This window comes from Alosa pseudoharengus, unplaced genomic scaffold (genome assembly GCF_046254945.1).
Source record: "Alosa pseudoharengus isolate Yale_2024_CS ecotype anadromous, Long Island Sound unplaced genomic scaffold, YU_APseudo_1.1 YU_APseudo_1.1_scf_7, whole genome shotgun sequence".
Classification (NCBI taxonomy): domain Eukaryota; kingdom Metazoa; phylum Chordata; class Actinopteri; order Clupeiformes; family Clupeidae; genus Alosa; species Alosa pseudoharengus.
Window position 1 is genome coordinate 14,967,573 of NW_027468859.1, and position 13,803 is coordinate 14,981,375.

Consider the following 13,803-nt stretch of genomic DNA (forward strand, 5'->3'; position numbering starts at 1 on the left):
TTAACAACCACACCAGTCAGGATCTGCAGAACATAGAAACAGTAGAGAACATAAATGAATTACAATCACATCAAAGTAAACATTTCTATACAAGACTGAAAATATATATTCCCAAGTACAACAACCTGATATTAATGATAATATTCTTTATATAGATACACTGTATTACCTGTAACGTCAATCGTTGCAGTTGCAGTAGCGATCTTTCCAGTGAAAGTATTCTCCGCTTTGCATACAATGGTTTCTGTTGCCACATATTTACTGAGAGTGAGATCCACCTTACTGCCATGTAGTGTTTTCCCATAGACCTCCCATGTGTAGAAGCAGAATGTGGTGCAGACAGCTGAGCACTCAAACGTGGCCGTCACACCTACTTGCACTGAGCTTGGGCCAGTGATAGTGACCGTCTTTGGGCCATCTGCAAGAAATGGAGAGGGCAGAGAGAGGTTAAAGAGCATCTTTATAAAAACACCTACTCCTAAATAGTCCATGGCAACATACATTTTTATAATAATCACATTCTCTTATAAGTAAAATGTAGTGTTATACAGTATGCTTCAGAAATGTGTTAAGCATTCTCCCTGCATATCGTCCATGATGTTATCCTTTGCACATCCTTTGCTCATTTGTCAAAGATTTTTTATCAGAAAAAATATGACAGTGGTAAACTCACCAATCAGCTCAATGGAAAGACTAGCACTGGTGTAGCTTGTAGGGACAGTATGGACGTCTGGATTAGAAGCTGTACAGAGGAGAACACCGACATCAGCCTCACTTGCTGACCTGATCGAGAATGTGGCATTTGTGGACACAACTTTATCCCCCAAAGTCCACTCGTAGGTGCATGCTGGGTAGCACTGAGAGGAGCAGTGTAAGGTTGCTGAAGATCCATGGAGAAGGCGAAGGACATCAATCGGTTTCTGTCTCAATATTTTTCCACCAGAGATAGATGCTGTGTCAGGAGTTCCTGGCCCATCTATGAAATATAAGGCACACTGGTTGTATATGGAATATAATCTGCTTAAAAAAAACTACTAGGCAATATTGACTATATTGTGCCAAGGTTAAAATAACCACCCATGTGTAGGGGCAGATCAAATACATTCACAAAGATGTACACAACCATATCATACATTCTCATGTACTTACAAATGACATTCAACTCGTATGGAATTCCAGGGATGACTTTTCCTTGCTCTGTAACAATACACTGATACACGCCTGTATCAAATGGATGGAGTGGATCAAATATAAGAAAAACATTATCGTCAGAAAGATGGACGCTGACACTTGTAGACAATGCTTCCCCATTTTTGGTCCACTGAATATAAGATCCTTGCTCTGCTCCAGCACACTGCAGTGAATACAACCTGTTTGTTCTTGGTTGTGCTTCAGTGTTGGGCTGAACTGCAATTGGATCTGGTGAAGGAGAGAAAAAGATTGTTTTATTGATTTAATATGTGAGCAGCAAATAAGGTATTACCCAGCACTGAAACCTTTGTCATCATCAGTCTTTCCTTGAAAAAAAAAAAGTTACAGCTCTGTTACACATGAAATGCCTTCCTTACCAGTCACATTGATAGCCATCATGACAGTCTCAGACTGGCCAGAGAGAACGTTGACCGCAGTGCACTGCAGCAGCTCCGTCTGAATGTAGTCTTCCACACTGATGACCAGCCTGTTGCCCAGCACAGCCTCCCCTCCCTGGAGGATGGGCACAGACACTGACTCCCCAGTGAGGGTTCTCCCTTCGAAACGCCATGTGATGTTACATGCAGGAACGCAGTCAGCAAGGCAATAGTAGGAGAATGTGTTCCCTACTATCACAGATGATGGTCCTTTAATGGTTACATCCTTAGGCCCCTCTGAGGAACATCAAACACATACATCTGCTTTACCAAACACAGAAAATACCAATAATCTCATTTCTCATATACACTAAGACCCTGACAGTCACCAAACCTTTTATAATAATAATAATTATTATTATTATTATTAGTAGTAGTAATATTGATGTTGTTGTCGTTGTTATTATGACCGCCGCGCAGCGAAGCGGTTTTTTTTTTTGTTTTGTTTTTTTTCCGCATGTCCAAATTTCCGTCAAGGATTCCCTTGACACTGAAAGACCGAGGTACACGAAACTTGGTGGGCATGTAACCCCACATGGATAACATGGAACCATCGTTTTTCGTTTTGATCTGTAGCCCCCCCGCTGGACTGGACCCCCCCGAAAGAGGGGTAGGGCAGACACAGTTTTCTGTGAATATCTCAAGAACCGTAGGGTTTAGGAGGACCATTTTTTTTGTATGTTGATCTCAAGGGGCCATGTCAACCCATTCCATAACCACTCATTTCATGTATAGCGCCACCTAGTTAAACACAAAAAAGTAAAAATGAGGTGTTGTAATCGCAGGTATCTGTGACCTAACATAGTCAAAACGGCACGGAATGGAAGTGTAAGATCATTATGACACCCTCATTATGACATGGAAGTGTAAGATCATTATGACACCCTCTGAATGCACGCCAAGTTTCATGGAATTCCGTTCATGGGGGGCCACACAATAAGTAAGGTCATTAACGCCGGTCATTATTAGGAAAACTAGATGTACCGCAGAGCGGTACAAAATATGACCGCCGCCCAGTCCAGCACATTTTTTCCACAAAAATAAATCACGCTGAAAGGCCTATATGATTCTAACTGTCTCACTAAATTGCATTATCCACACTCAATTCTCACTGGTATCTGCTAGACAACAAGTACCAAAACATGATTAGTTCATAGATTTCACATGTAAAATTCAGTTTATACAACCCCACCCCCATCTTGCCTGTTCATAATTCTGAGAAATTCTTGAATTGTGTGCATGTGTGCGTGTACATGTTTATGTGTGTGTGTGTGTGTGTGTGTGTGTGTGTGTGTGTGTGTGTGTGCGCGTGTTTGTGTGTTTGCCTGCGTATGTGTGTTTGTGCATGTGCATGCATGCGTACATATGTCTACTGTGTGAGTGTCATACGTATGATAACTGTGAATGTATGTGTGTGCGTGTGTAGGCCCTACGGTTCTCAAGATATTCACAGAAAAATGTGTCTGCCCTACCCTCCTTTCGGTGGGTCCAGTACAGCTGGCAGTACGGCTACAGATCAAAACAAAAAATGATGGTTCCATGCTATCCATGTGGGGTTACATGCCCACCAAGTTTCGTGTACTCCGGTCTTTCAGTGTCCCGGGAATCCTTGGTGTACGGTCACTAAATGTACACATAAATTATTTTATTGTAAGGCCCCCCATGAACGAAAGTTCACAAAACTTGGCATGCATTCGGAGGGTGTCATAATGATCCTACACTTTCAATTTCGTGCAGTTTTGACCATGTCAGCCAGAGATATTGTGATGAAAACACCTAATTTTTTGCTTTTTAATTTTTAACTAGGTGGCGCTATACATGAAATAAGTGGTAATGGGATGGGTTGACATGCCCCCTTAAGACCAACATACAAAAAAAAGGTGGACCTCCTAGGCCCTACGGTTCTCGAGATATTCACAGAAAACTGTCTCCGGCCACCTATAGGCCAGTTGACCCATTCCATGTGCACACATGTGCATAAACAGATACACACGCACACACATACATTCACAGTAATCATACGTATGACACATACTCACAGGGTGCGATTTGTGTAAAAACCAGAGGGGGGGATGATTTTGAATAAGTTTGTAAACCCTCCCCCCCCACACCCCCCAAAAAAAAAAATACAAACGATTCATAGCCTAGTAATGTCATGGCTAATAATACCCTATATTATTTTTCCCACCTTTGTAACATTTTAGTTTTAGTTTACCGTGGTGTATGACTTTAAACAGCGAGTGTGCTTGGTATGATGATCAGCTCCTCTAATGCAGGGTAGGACTACGTTTTGACAAGCATACAAATTCACCTTGTTCTTGCCCCATCTGAAATGACTCCTCTACTTTTGCTGCCTCCATCCTTTCTGTATTTGTTGTGTAAAAAAACGTTGTATATGATGGCACTGAAGTCTTAAGTTAGTGAATTGGCTAACAGTGTTAGTTGGTAACCAAATAGCCTACACATTGCACTACACGCTGCGTAGGCTACGTGCATTCTCTCTCCTGCTGATTTGCATTCAGTAGCCAAGTGCGTAATATTGCAAAAGTTGAAAAAATGTGTTTATTGTATCCTACAGAAAATAAATAGCCTATCATACTGTCAGTTAATTGCCTACAGTGCAGTGAAGAGTTTGGAGAGTAAAGTTATAGGGCAACTTGAAGTTTTATGAAAATAATTTACGAACCAGAACATAAAGACCATGACGCTTCTATTTCTTGCAGCTGTTAAAACACCCACTAGATAGTTTAAATACCCACCAACATTCGTTTTTGCAGTACAGATTATTTCTAAAAGTTATTTGTCTACTAGGCCTAGCCTACTGGCTGATTTATCAAACGAGTGCTTTCTCGTTCGTCCTCCGCAAACTACAGGTGTTTCGGTAGAGAGCCATTGAATAAGCGATGCCAAGCAATTTCTGTAGGCCTAACACTTTTTGTGACATTCAGCAAATAGCCTATCTCCTCATTTAATGTAAGTTCCTTCGGACAATAGGCCTACGTTCTACGTGCAGTTGTCCTCCATCTCAGTTGCATCAGTTTTCTAATTTTGAAGGTTCTAAAACATTATACTTCACTGAATCCTTCTCGTTGCAGTGCTTTACTTATATGAAGTAGCATTAATCAATATGAGGGGCAGAGGGGGATAAATGTTGTCCCCACCGGGGATAAAAATAATTTAGCAGAGGTAGGGATAGGAAAACCAGAGGGGGGGAAATCCTCACCATCCCCCCCTACAAATCGCACCCTGCATACTCACACAGTAGACATATGTACGCATGCATGCACATGCACAAACACACATATGCAGGCAAACACACAAGCACGCACACACACACACACACACACACACCCACACCCACACACATAAACATAAACGTGTACACGCACACATGCACACAATTCAAGAATTTCTCAGAATTATGAACAGGCAAGATGGGGGTGGGGTTGTATAAAATGAATTTTACATGTGAAATCTATGAACTAATCATGTTTTGGTACTTGTTGTCTAGCAGATACCAGTGAGAATTGAGTGTGGATAATGCAATTTAGTGAGACAGTTAGAATCATATAGGCCTTTCAGCGTGATTTATTTTTGAGGAAAAAATGTGCTGGACTGGGCAGCGGTCATATTTTGTACCGCTCTGCGGTACATCTACTTTATTATGCAACTACATATTACCAGTACTTATTGAATGGTTACTTACGTGCCATCCAAACATTACTGATGGATTCCACAAAAAGGCCAGATAAAGTGTTCTGTGCTTTACACATCACAGTTGTTAATGTGGTCTCAGGTGGTGCCGTGTAATGTAGTTTACGGGAGTTTGTCCGTGTTTGGTCACCGATATACCAGCTGTAGTTACAGGACGGGTAGCACACAGCTGAGCACACAAATGTGGACTCGACTCCATTCGCCAACATTTTAGGTGCTGTGATACTGACATTTAAAGGTCCCTCTGAAAAGAATACCAATGTGTCACGTTACTGTTGAAGAAACTCAATAAGGATTGAGTAATAACAGTGCTATCTTTTATGCCATCACTAATGGCAAATTGTGGGAGTTGGCTGTCTGATAGTCCTCTAAATGGAAAGAGTTAATATTGTTTTAGTAGTTATCAGATAAACAGGGATAGCTTTGTCATAAGACATCTGGAGTAGCTCCTCCGTCACAGACTAAGGGAAGTTTGCAGTCATCTTCATCACCCATGAAAGCATTCGTCACATACACGACGTACCTGCCACTTGCAGAATTTTGGTAAAGCTGGCAGTCTTTCCAGTCATTGGATTCTTAGCCTCACAGCTGAGAGCTTGTGGTGGTGAAAGTCCACGAAGATAAAAGTCAAGTTTGTTTCCCTGCACTGTTTTTCCAGCCACATTCCAGGTGAATGTGCAAGGAGGGGAGCAGTATGCTAAACACTCAAAAGCGTATGGTACACCCACTGTGACCACATCCAGCCCTTCAATCTCCACAGATTTAGGCCCCTCTATTTTCAGAAAAAGACAAGCACAATACAAATAGCTCATGTTATACTATACTATACTTAATACGAAATACCTTAAAATATCTTATACAAAATAGCCCTGGTGTTATCATAATGTTATTAGGTTAATATTATTGCTGTTGTCTGTTGAAGGCATTTACTTACCTTCCACCCAAACAGTGACAGCGGATTCTGCAATAAGGCCAGATAGGATGTTTTGAGCCTTGCAAATCACAGTAGCTGATTCAATGTCAGCTGGTGTTGTGAACTGTAGTTCGCTGCCGCCAGTTTTCCAGGTTTGGTCATCAATGAGCCAATCATAAGTACAGGAAGGGTAACAAAAAGCAGAGCAGACAAATGTGGCCTCGGCTCCAATCACCAGTTTTGTAGGTGCGGTGAGACTGACATTTAACGGTCCCTCTGGGAAAAGAACACACGTGCAACATTTGCAGTCAAGATCACAAAGTGATAGTGCCAACTTATCTGCCATCAGTGATGTGCAAAGGTCTTTGGGTTTAATACTCCACTATAGCCTTCTTAGAGGAAAAGAGTTGATGTAGTTTTAGTAGTTATCAGACAAATAATGATACCTTTGTCAACAGAAATAGGAATAACTCATTGTAATAAAATAATGCAATAACTCTTCCCAACAGATTAAGTTATTTCACTCTCATCAGCATCAGCTTCTTCTCTCATGAGAGTACCCACACACCACACACAACTGTACCTGCCACTTGCACTGTCCTGCTAACACTGGCAGTCTGTCCTGTGGCTGGGTTCTTAGCTTCACAGTTGAGGGTAAGGGTTAGGTTTTGGGTTAGATCCTGTGGTGGCAACAGCTGGGGAAGAACAAAGTCAAGGCTGCTTCCGTGTGATATCTCCCCTTCAACACTCCAGGTGTATGTGCAGGCTGGGGAGCAGTTAGCAAAACACTCGAAACTGGTCGGGACTTTTACGGTGACCACATCTACTCCTGTGATCTCCACAGATGTGGGCCCCTCTTTTATGTCTATATTGAAAAAGAGAAACAGAGGGCTCTTTTAAAATCATAACTGGTAAGACAGAAATGCACTTTTAGTAAAAAAATTTTTATTCTTTTACATTTTTTATTTTTTCGATTCTTATATGTTAAGTGAGTGTTGTACTTTGAGAGCAAAGATTAACCGGAGTCAAATTCCTTGTTTGTTTACGCAAACCTGACCAATAAAAGCTGATTCTGATTTTTAAATTTGCCAGTTTGAACTGATATCATATTACACACCATTGTAATGAGGAAAATAAATACCATAGACAACATACATACATACACAAATAGTACACACGGTATATTCACACTCCTCACTCTAAAATCACATCTGTGTTCAATGGCTTAACACACACACACACAGTGCATGAAGTCGTCTCCCACAGACAGGAGTATTTTACTCTTGTGACAGCTGCATCCCTAATAAAAGTAGCCTACCCATCACACACCACAGTACCTGATGCTTGCACAGTTCTGTTAACACTGGCTGTCTTTCCAGAGGCCGGATTCTTAGCCACACAGTTGAGGACTTCTGGTAGAGACTGTCCAGAAAACGTGAAGTCAATCACACTTCCCGGAATTATTTTCCCATTCACATTCCAGGTGTATGTGCAGGGTGGATAGCATTCAGCAGCACACACAAAACTGTACGGGAGTCCAATTGTAAGCACATCCTCCCCGATGATCTTCAAAAACTGAGGACCATCTGTTTAAAAAAACACATTAAAACGATTTTAAGATTATATATAGTAAGACTAATACATGCAGCAGAACAGACAGTCTAAATTCTAATTTTTGAACAGACATACTCTGATTTCAGGGCATCACTCGTTCACTACATAATGAATATCCAGCATGTAGTTATTCACTATATAGTGTCCTATATAGGGAATTACCGGTACTGGTTGTCCCAAACTCAGGCATTGATGTATATGTGGATATATGTCTCAACTGTGTTTTTGGTAGTAGTAGTTTTGTAGTTTTTGGTAGTTGATTCTGTGTACTATGAAAGAAAACATGCATTCGTAACATTGGGGCTACTGACATGCCTCCATAACCAAAAACACAGCACAACTACAACACACGAGACTGATTATTAGTGACTGGACACAGGATGCCTGGACTCACACGGTGTGTTGGTGTTCATTCTCTCCAGCTCCTGACTGGCGGTATCTCCTGAAACACATTGCACTCCTTTACAATCGAAAGCTAACACATTCATAACCTGAATAGCCGGGCTACACTGGCCGTACAATTGAAGCACTCCCTTCACGGAGTGTAAAAATGGTTTTAGTTTCTGGTCTAATTTTTTTGGAATGTATGAACCGTTTTCATGTCTGGTGTGGCCAGTTCCATTGATTATAGTGGAAGCTAACTGTTGTAGCACACGCTCTGCGAACAGAACGCTTCAGTTATATGTGCCTGGTGTAGCCTGCCAGTAACAGTGAAAACCAGCTTGCCACCTTTCCATTTAATTTGATTCAAATAGATTGTTTTTTATGTAATGCATATTCAGCACAGATAATATTAAACTTCTTTATTTGTCTTTACTGTATCTATTAAAAGGGATACACATACCTGTCAATGAAAAAGTGACAGTGGATTCCACATAAATACCAGATAAGGTGTTTTGTGCCTTGCAAGTCACAGTGGTTTTTGGGTTGGATGGTGCTGTGTACTGCAGCTCATTGGTGCTGTTTGCCCATGTTTGGTCACCAATGAACCAGCTATAGATACAGGAAGGGTGGCAGGAAGCCACAGAGCACACAAATGTATACTCATCTCCATTCACCAGCGTTTTGTGTGCAGCAATACTGACATTCAAAGGTCCCTCTGAAAAGAATATACATAGGACATGATTAGAAGTCAAGAATAAGGCTTAAAAATTGACAAGACAAATATACTGTACATGTCATCACTTCAAGTCAAATTAGTTGTGGGAGTTGTTGTTTGACATAGTCCTGTAGGAGGAAAGTGTTTAGGTAGTTCTAAAAGCTAATTAAAGTTATATTAAAGTTATATTAAAGTTCATACTCTAAGCCTTAAAGTCATTGTAATGCACCACTAGGATAAAATACACAATGCATACAAAAACAGTAATTTGATAATTGTCACTCTTTACTTTAATATCGCATCTATGTTCAATGACTCAGTCCTTACACACACCCAGTAGCCTGGAAAATCCAGACCCTGATAATCTAGAAAGATTAAGGGTCTGGCCACGAACAATGTAATGGCCCAACTCGAGGGGCGGCACCAAGCATGCATTTGAAAATCTCCCTGCATGCAATTGGATAACACTAGACCAATGTTTACTCTGAATGATTCCGGACTTCGACGCAATTGGATAACACTACGATCAATGTTTCCAACGTTGCAGCGTTGTCGCCATCAGTTTAGCTCGCCTCTGGCCCGCCTATATCAGATACGATTTGATTGGTTCCACGGGATGCAAGGGGAAAAAGTAACGTGCATCATTGCTCATTGCTAGAGTGTCTCTCAGAGACAATTCCACTGTGCTCTTGCGAGAACTCTGGATTTCCAGGGTACACACCCAGTAGGCCTACATGAATTCCTCCCCTACAGACACACAGCGATTTCACCCCCACCAGTAAAAGCACCCATCCTTCACATCCCACAGTACCTGCTACTGGCACCGTTTTGCTAACGGTGACCGTCTTCCCAGTGGCTGGATTCCTGACCTCACAGCTGAGGGGTAGTGTAGTCCATGGTGTTGAGCCTTCATGAAGAACCACGTCGATCTGAGAATATCTATGCACGGTTTCCCCATTCACATTCCAGGTGTAGGTGCAGGCCGGGGAGCATTCTGCTGAGCAATAGAAGGTGGACGGGACTCCCACTGACACTACATCCACCCCTTTAATCTCCACATCTATGGGTCCCACATTTATGTCTGTTTTTTTTTTAACAAAAAAGAAACAGAAGGCTCTTTTAAAATCTGAACAAAACAGAGAAATGCAAGTGCACTACTACTATATTGTTAACTACCTCTACTGTAGTTTATTTAGTATATTTAGTATTTAGTATTTTAGTATTTCTTTTATCTTTGACTGTCTCTATTGTGCAGTGGAGATTTTTATATTTATATACTTACTTTTTCTGCTGTAAGTGCATGTTGTGTGTGATGTCTGTATGCTACTGAGACCTTGACTTTCCCCTTAGGGATCAATAAAGTATCTATCTATCTATCTATCTATCTATCTACTCATTGTAATAGAAAACAGGTATCCTCTTATAAAGTTGGCGTAATTCAAACTCTTTCCTCACATGCTGGCTCTCACCCTCACCCTCACTCTCTTGGCATCTCAGCTGCATCGTTCATGAAAGCACCCATCATCACCCATCACTGTACCTGCCACGCGCACTGTCTTGCTCGTGCTGGCGAACACTCCGGTGGCTGGATTCTTAGCCACACAGGCGATGAATTGGGGAGCAGCAGGGCCACCGATACTGATGCCGATGTAGTCTCCATGTCCAGTTGCCCCATCGATGGACATGGTGTACGTGCAGGGAGGATAGCATTTTGCAGAACATGTGAAATTGTACGAAACTCCAACTGTGATCGCATCCGCACCAGAGATCTTTACAGACTGAGGCCCATCTGTTTAAAACAAGACATGAACCATTTTTAAACTGATATCTGGGGAGGCAAAGAGCTGCAGTATTCTTCATGAAAGAGGCATTGATGTATCCGATTGCATGACACCGGTGATCAGATGCTGGCCACTGCATGGTGGGACTCACATGGTAATTTGGTGGTGGTGCTCTTGGGATTCTCTCCAGCCGTAGCTCCTGAAACACATCACATGCCCAAGCTTTATTATTGGGGGCAGCCGTGGCCTACTGGTTAGCGCTTTGGACTTGTAACCGGGCGGTTGCTGGAGTAGTAGGAACGGCTGAAGTGCCCTTGAGCAAGGCACCTAACCCCTCGCTGCCCACCGAGCGCTGCTGTAGCAGACAGCTCACTGCGTCGGGATTAGTGTGTGCTTCACCTCACTGTGTGTTCACTGTGTGCTGAGTGTGTTTCACTAATTCACAGATTGGGATAAATGCAGAGACCAAATTTCCCTCACGGGATCAAAAGAGTATATATACTATACTATACTATTATCCAAGGTTTACACAGTTTACTGTTTAGCTGTTTGATGGACCACACACCTAGACACTTTATGACCCCTTACATTTTCTTTACAAAGTCATGTGAAACGATGTTTTCAAATAAATTTAAATAATCAACTCATCTCTACTCACTGTGATGAAGTCTGAATCTTTTTCATTTCATTTATTCCAAAGGCATTACAGATTTGTTATCACACATTCAAGATATACTCATTGTTATAATACAATTGTTATTGTCTATCACTTACTCACCTTCTACTGAGACAGTGACAGAGGATTCCACAAAAAGGCCAGATAGCGTGTTTTGAGCCTTGCAAATCACAGTTGCTGATTTGGTGTCTGATGGTGGTGTGTATTGTAGTTCACGGCTGTCATTTTTCCACGTTTTGTGATCAATGAACCAATCATAGCTACACGAAGGGTCGCAAATAGCAGAGCACACAAATGTACACTCAACTCCATTTACTAACTTTTCTGGGGCTGAGATAGTGACATTGGAGGGTCCATCTAAAAAAAAAAAAACACGTGCACCACATAATTGTCACCAGACAAATAGTTAAAATCTTTTGTCAAAATACTTATGTATAGGCCACTGTATTGCAACACCAGAATAACAAACATAACACATGCATACACAAATAGTTTCCAGATCATCACATCATTATTACATTATTATTACTCTTACACTACACTATTACACTATTACTCTTCACTATTAGTCTTTAGACACACTCTTCCTTCACAGACTGAGCTATTTCTCTCTCTCAGCATCCGCTTCATCACTTACCAATAGCACCCATCAGCTTCATCACTGACCAAAGCACCCATCAGCTTCATCACTGACCAAAGCACCCATCAGCTTCATCACTGACCAAAGCACCCATCCCATCACTTTACCTGCCACTGGCATCGTCTTGGTAACGCTGGCAGTCTTTCCTGAGGCTATATTGGTGACCTCGCAGTTGAGGACTTGTGGCGCTGCAAGTCCATCCATAACAACGTCAATGACCATTGATCCATGTAGTGTCTGCTGCCCATTCACAGTCCATGTGTATGTGCAAGATGGAGAGCATTCTGCAGAACACTCATAGGTATAATGGACTCCGACTGTCATCACATCCACCCCTGTGATCTCCACAGCCGTGGGCCCCTCTATGGCGTCTATTAAAACAAGAACAGAGGGCCCTTTTAAAACCATCAGAACTCATCGGAACAAGCATATCATACAGTGCCTATAAAAAAGTCTTTAGCCCCATGCTAAAGTTGACTAAAAAGAGGAATAAAAAAAAAAATCTTGGAACTGGATCTTAATTCCTCAATTAAAAGAATGAGGAAAAATCCAACCTTTAAGGACACCAATTTTCTTTGTGAATGAATAATGTATCGTAAATATATAAATGTTCTTCATTAAAATACAGGGTGCATAAGTATTCATACCCCAATGCTAAACCTTGATGTTGAATTCCCATAGAGGCAGGCATATTTTTATTTTTAAAGCCCAGTTATTTCATGGATCCAGGGTATACATCCTGATAAAGTTCCCTTGGCCTTTGGAATTAAAATAACCCCACATCATCATCTTTTTAGTCAACTTTAGCATAGGGCTGAAGACTTTTTTATAGGCACTGTATATCACTGTATTACAGTATACTAGGAATACCATACACACAACAATGAATGAAAGGTCCCCAGACCAATTGAGATTTGAGAAGTGGTCTGGTCTCAGCCAAGTATTCAGTATCAACCACATTACCAATGAGGACACCTATCACAAACCACTGTACCTGACACTGGCACACGTTTGGTAATGTTGGCCGTCTTTTCTGTGAGTGGATTCTTAGCTTCGCAGTTGAGAACTTGTGGTGGCGCAGGTCCAGGAATAGTAAGGTCCATCTGACTTCCATGAACTATGCTCCCATCCACATTCCAAGTGTATGTGCAGGGTGGGTAGCATTCTGCAGAACATGTGAAATGGTTCGAGACACTTATTTTTATCACATCCGCCCCGGTGATCTCCAAAGACTGAGGGCCATCTGTTACAAACAAGACATTCAAAATAGTTGTAAAATGACATATGGTGAGACATACAGTATAAACGCAGAATGATTTCATGTACAAACTGATCATTGGACTTTTTTGCATTGCGCAGAGGTGTAAAAGTCCGGCTTCAGAAAGTAAAAGTCCTGCCACATTTTTAATTCCAACCGTTCACTTAATCAGCTAATTCTAATTAGCACAACTTTTAAGCCAGGTAGATCAGCTAATCTAATGGAATCATCTGTGTTAAGTGCACAGGTATCAATACATGGCAGGACTTTTACCTCCTGAAGCTGGACTTTTACATCTCTGTGCAGTGGACATATGAGTTTCAGTTTCATTGGAAACTTTGATGTTTTAAAGGCATCCGATGCAGATTTTTTTTCTACAGGGGCTCTCCCTATAGTTGTGGGGTATCCATACTTTATACAACTGTCATGAATACCACTCATGGCTTGCACCTATCCCCTGGACACGTCTCTGAAGAGCCA

The 13,803-nt window shown here is 41.5% G+C and overlaps 1 protein-coding gene and 1 long non-coding RNA gene across 2 annotated transcripts; both read right to left on the minus strand.

The window, feature by feature from the left end:
* Positions 1–5,392, minus strand: LOC143110358 (cell adhesion molecule CEACAM5-like). Its single transcript, XM_076273225.1, has 6 exons — positions 5,335–5,392; positions 1,569–1,863; positions 1,150–1,419; positions 674–976; positions 170–418; positions 1–23 (listed from the first exon to the last, which is right to left on the minus strand). Exons 1-6 carry the CDS (start codon positions 5,347–5,349, stop codon positions 1–3), a joined length of 1,155 nt encoding a protein of 384 aa, XP_076129340.1. The 5' UTR covers positions 5,350–5,392.
* Positions 5,393–6,919: 1,527 nt separating this feature from the next.
* LOC143109430 (uncharacterized) lies at positions 6,920–8,314 on the minus strand. Its single transcript, XR_012983858.1, has 3 exons — positions 8,264–8,314; positions 7,593–7,841; positions 6,920–7,120 (listed from the first exon to the last, which is right to left on the minus strand). It is a non-coding gene; the product is annotated as an uncharacterized LOC143109430 (long non-coding RNA).
* Between the last annotated feature and the right edge of the window lie 5,489 nt (positions 8,315–13,803).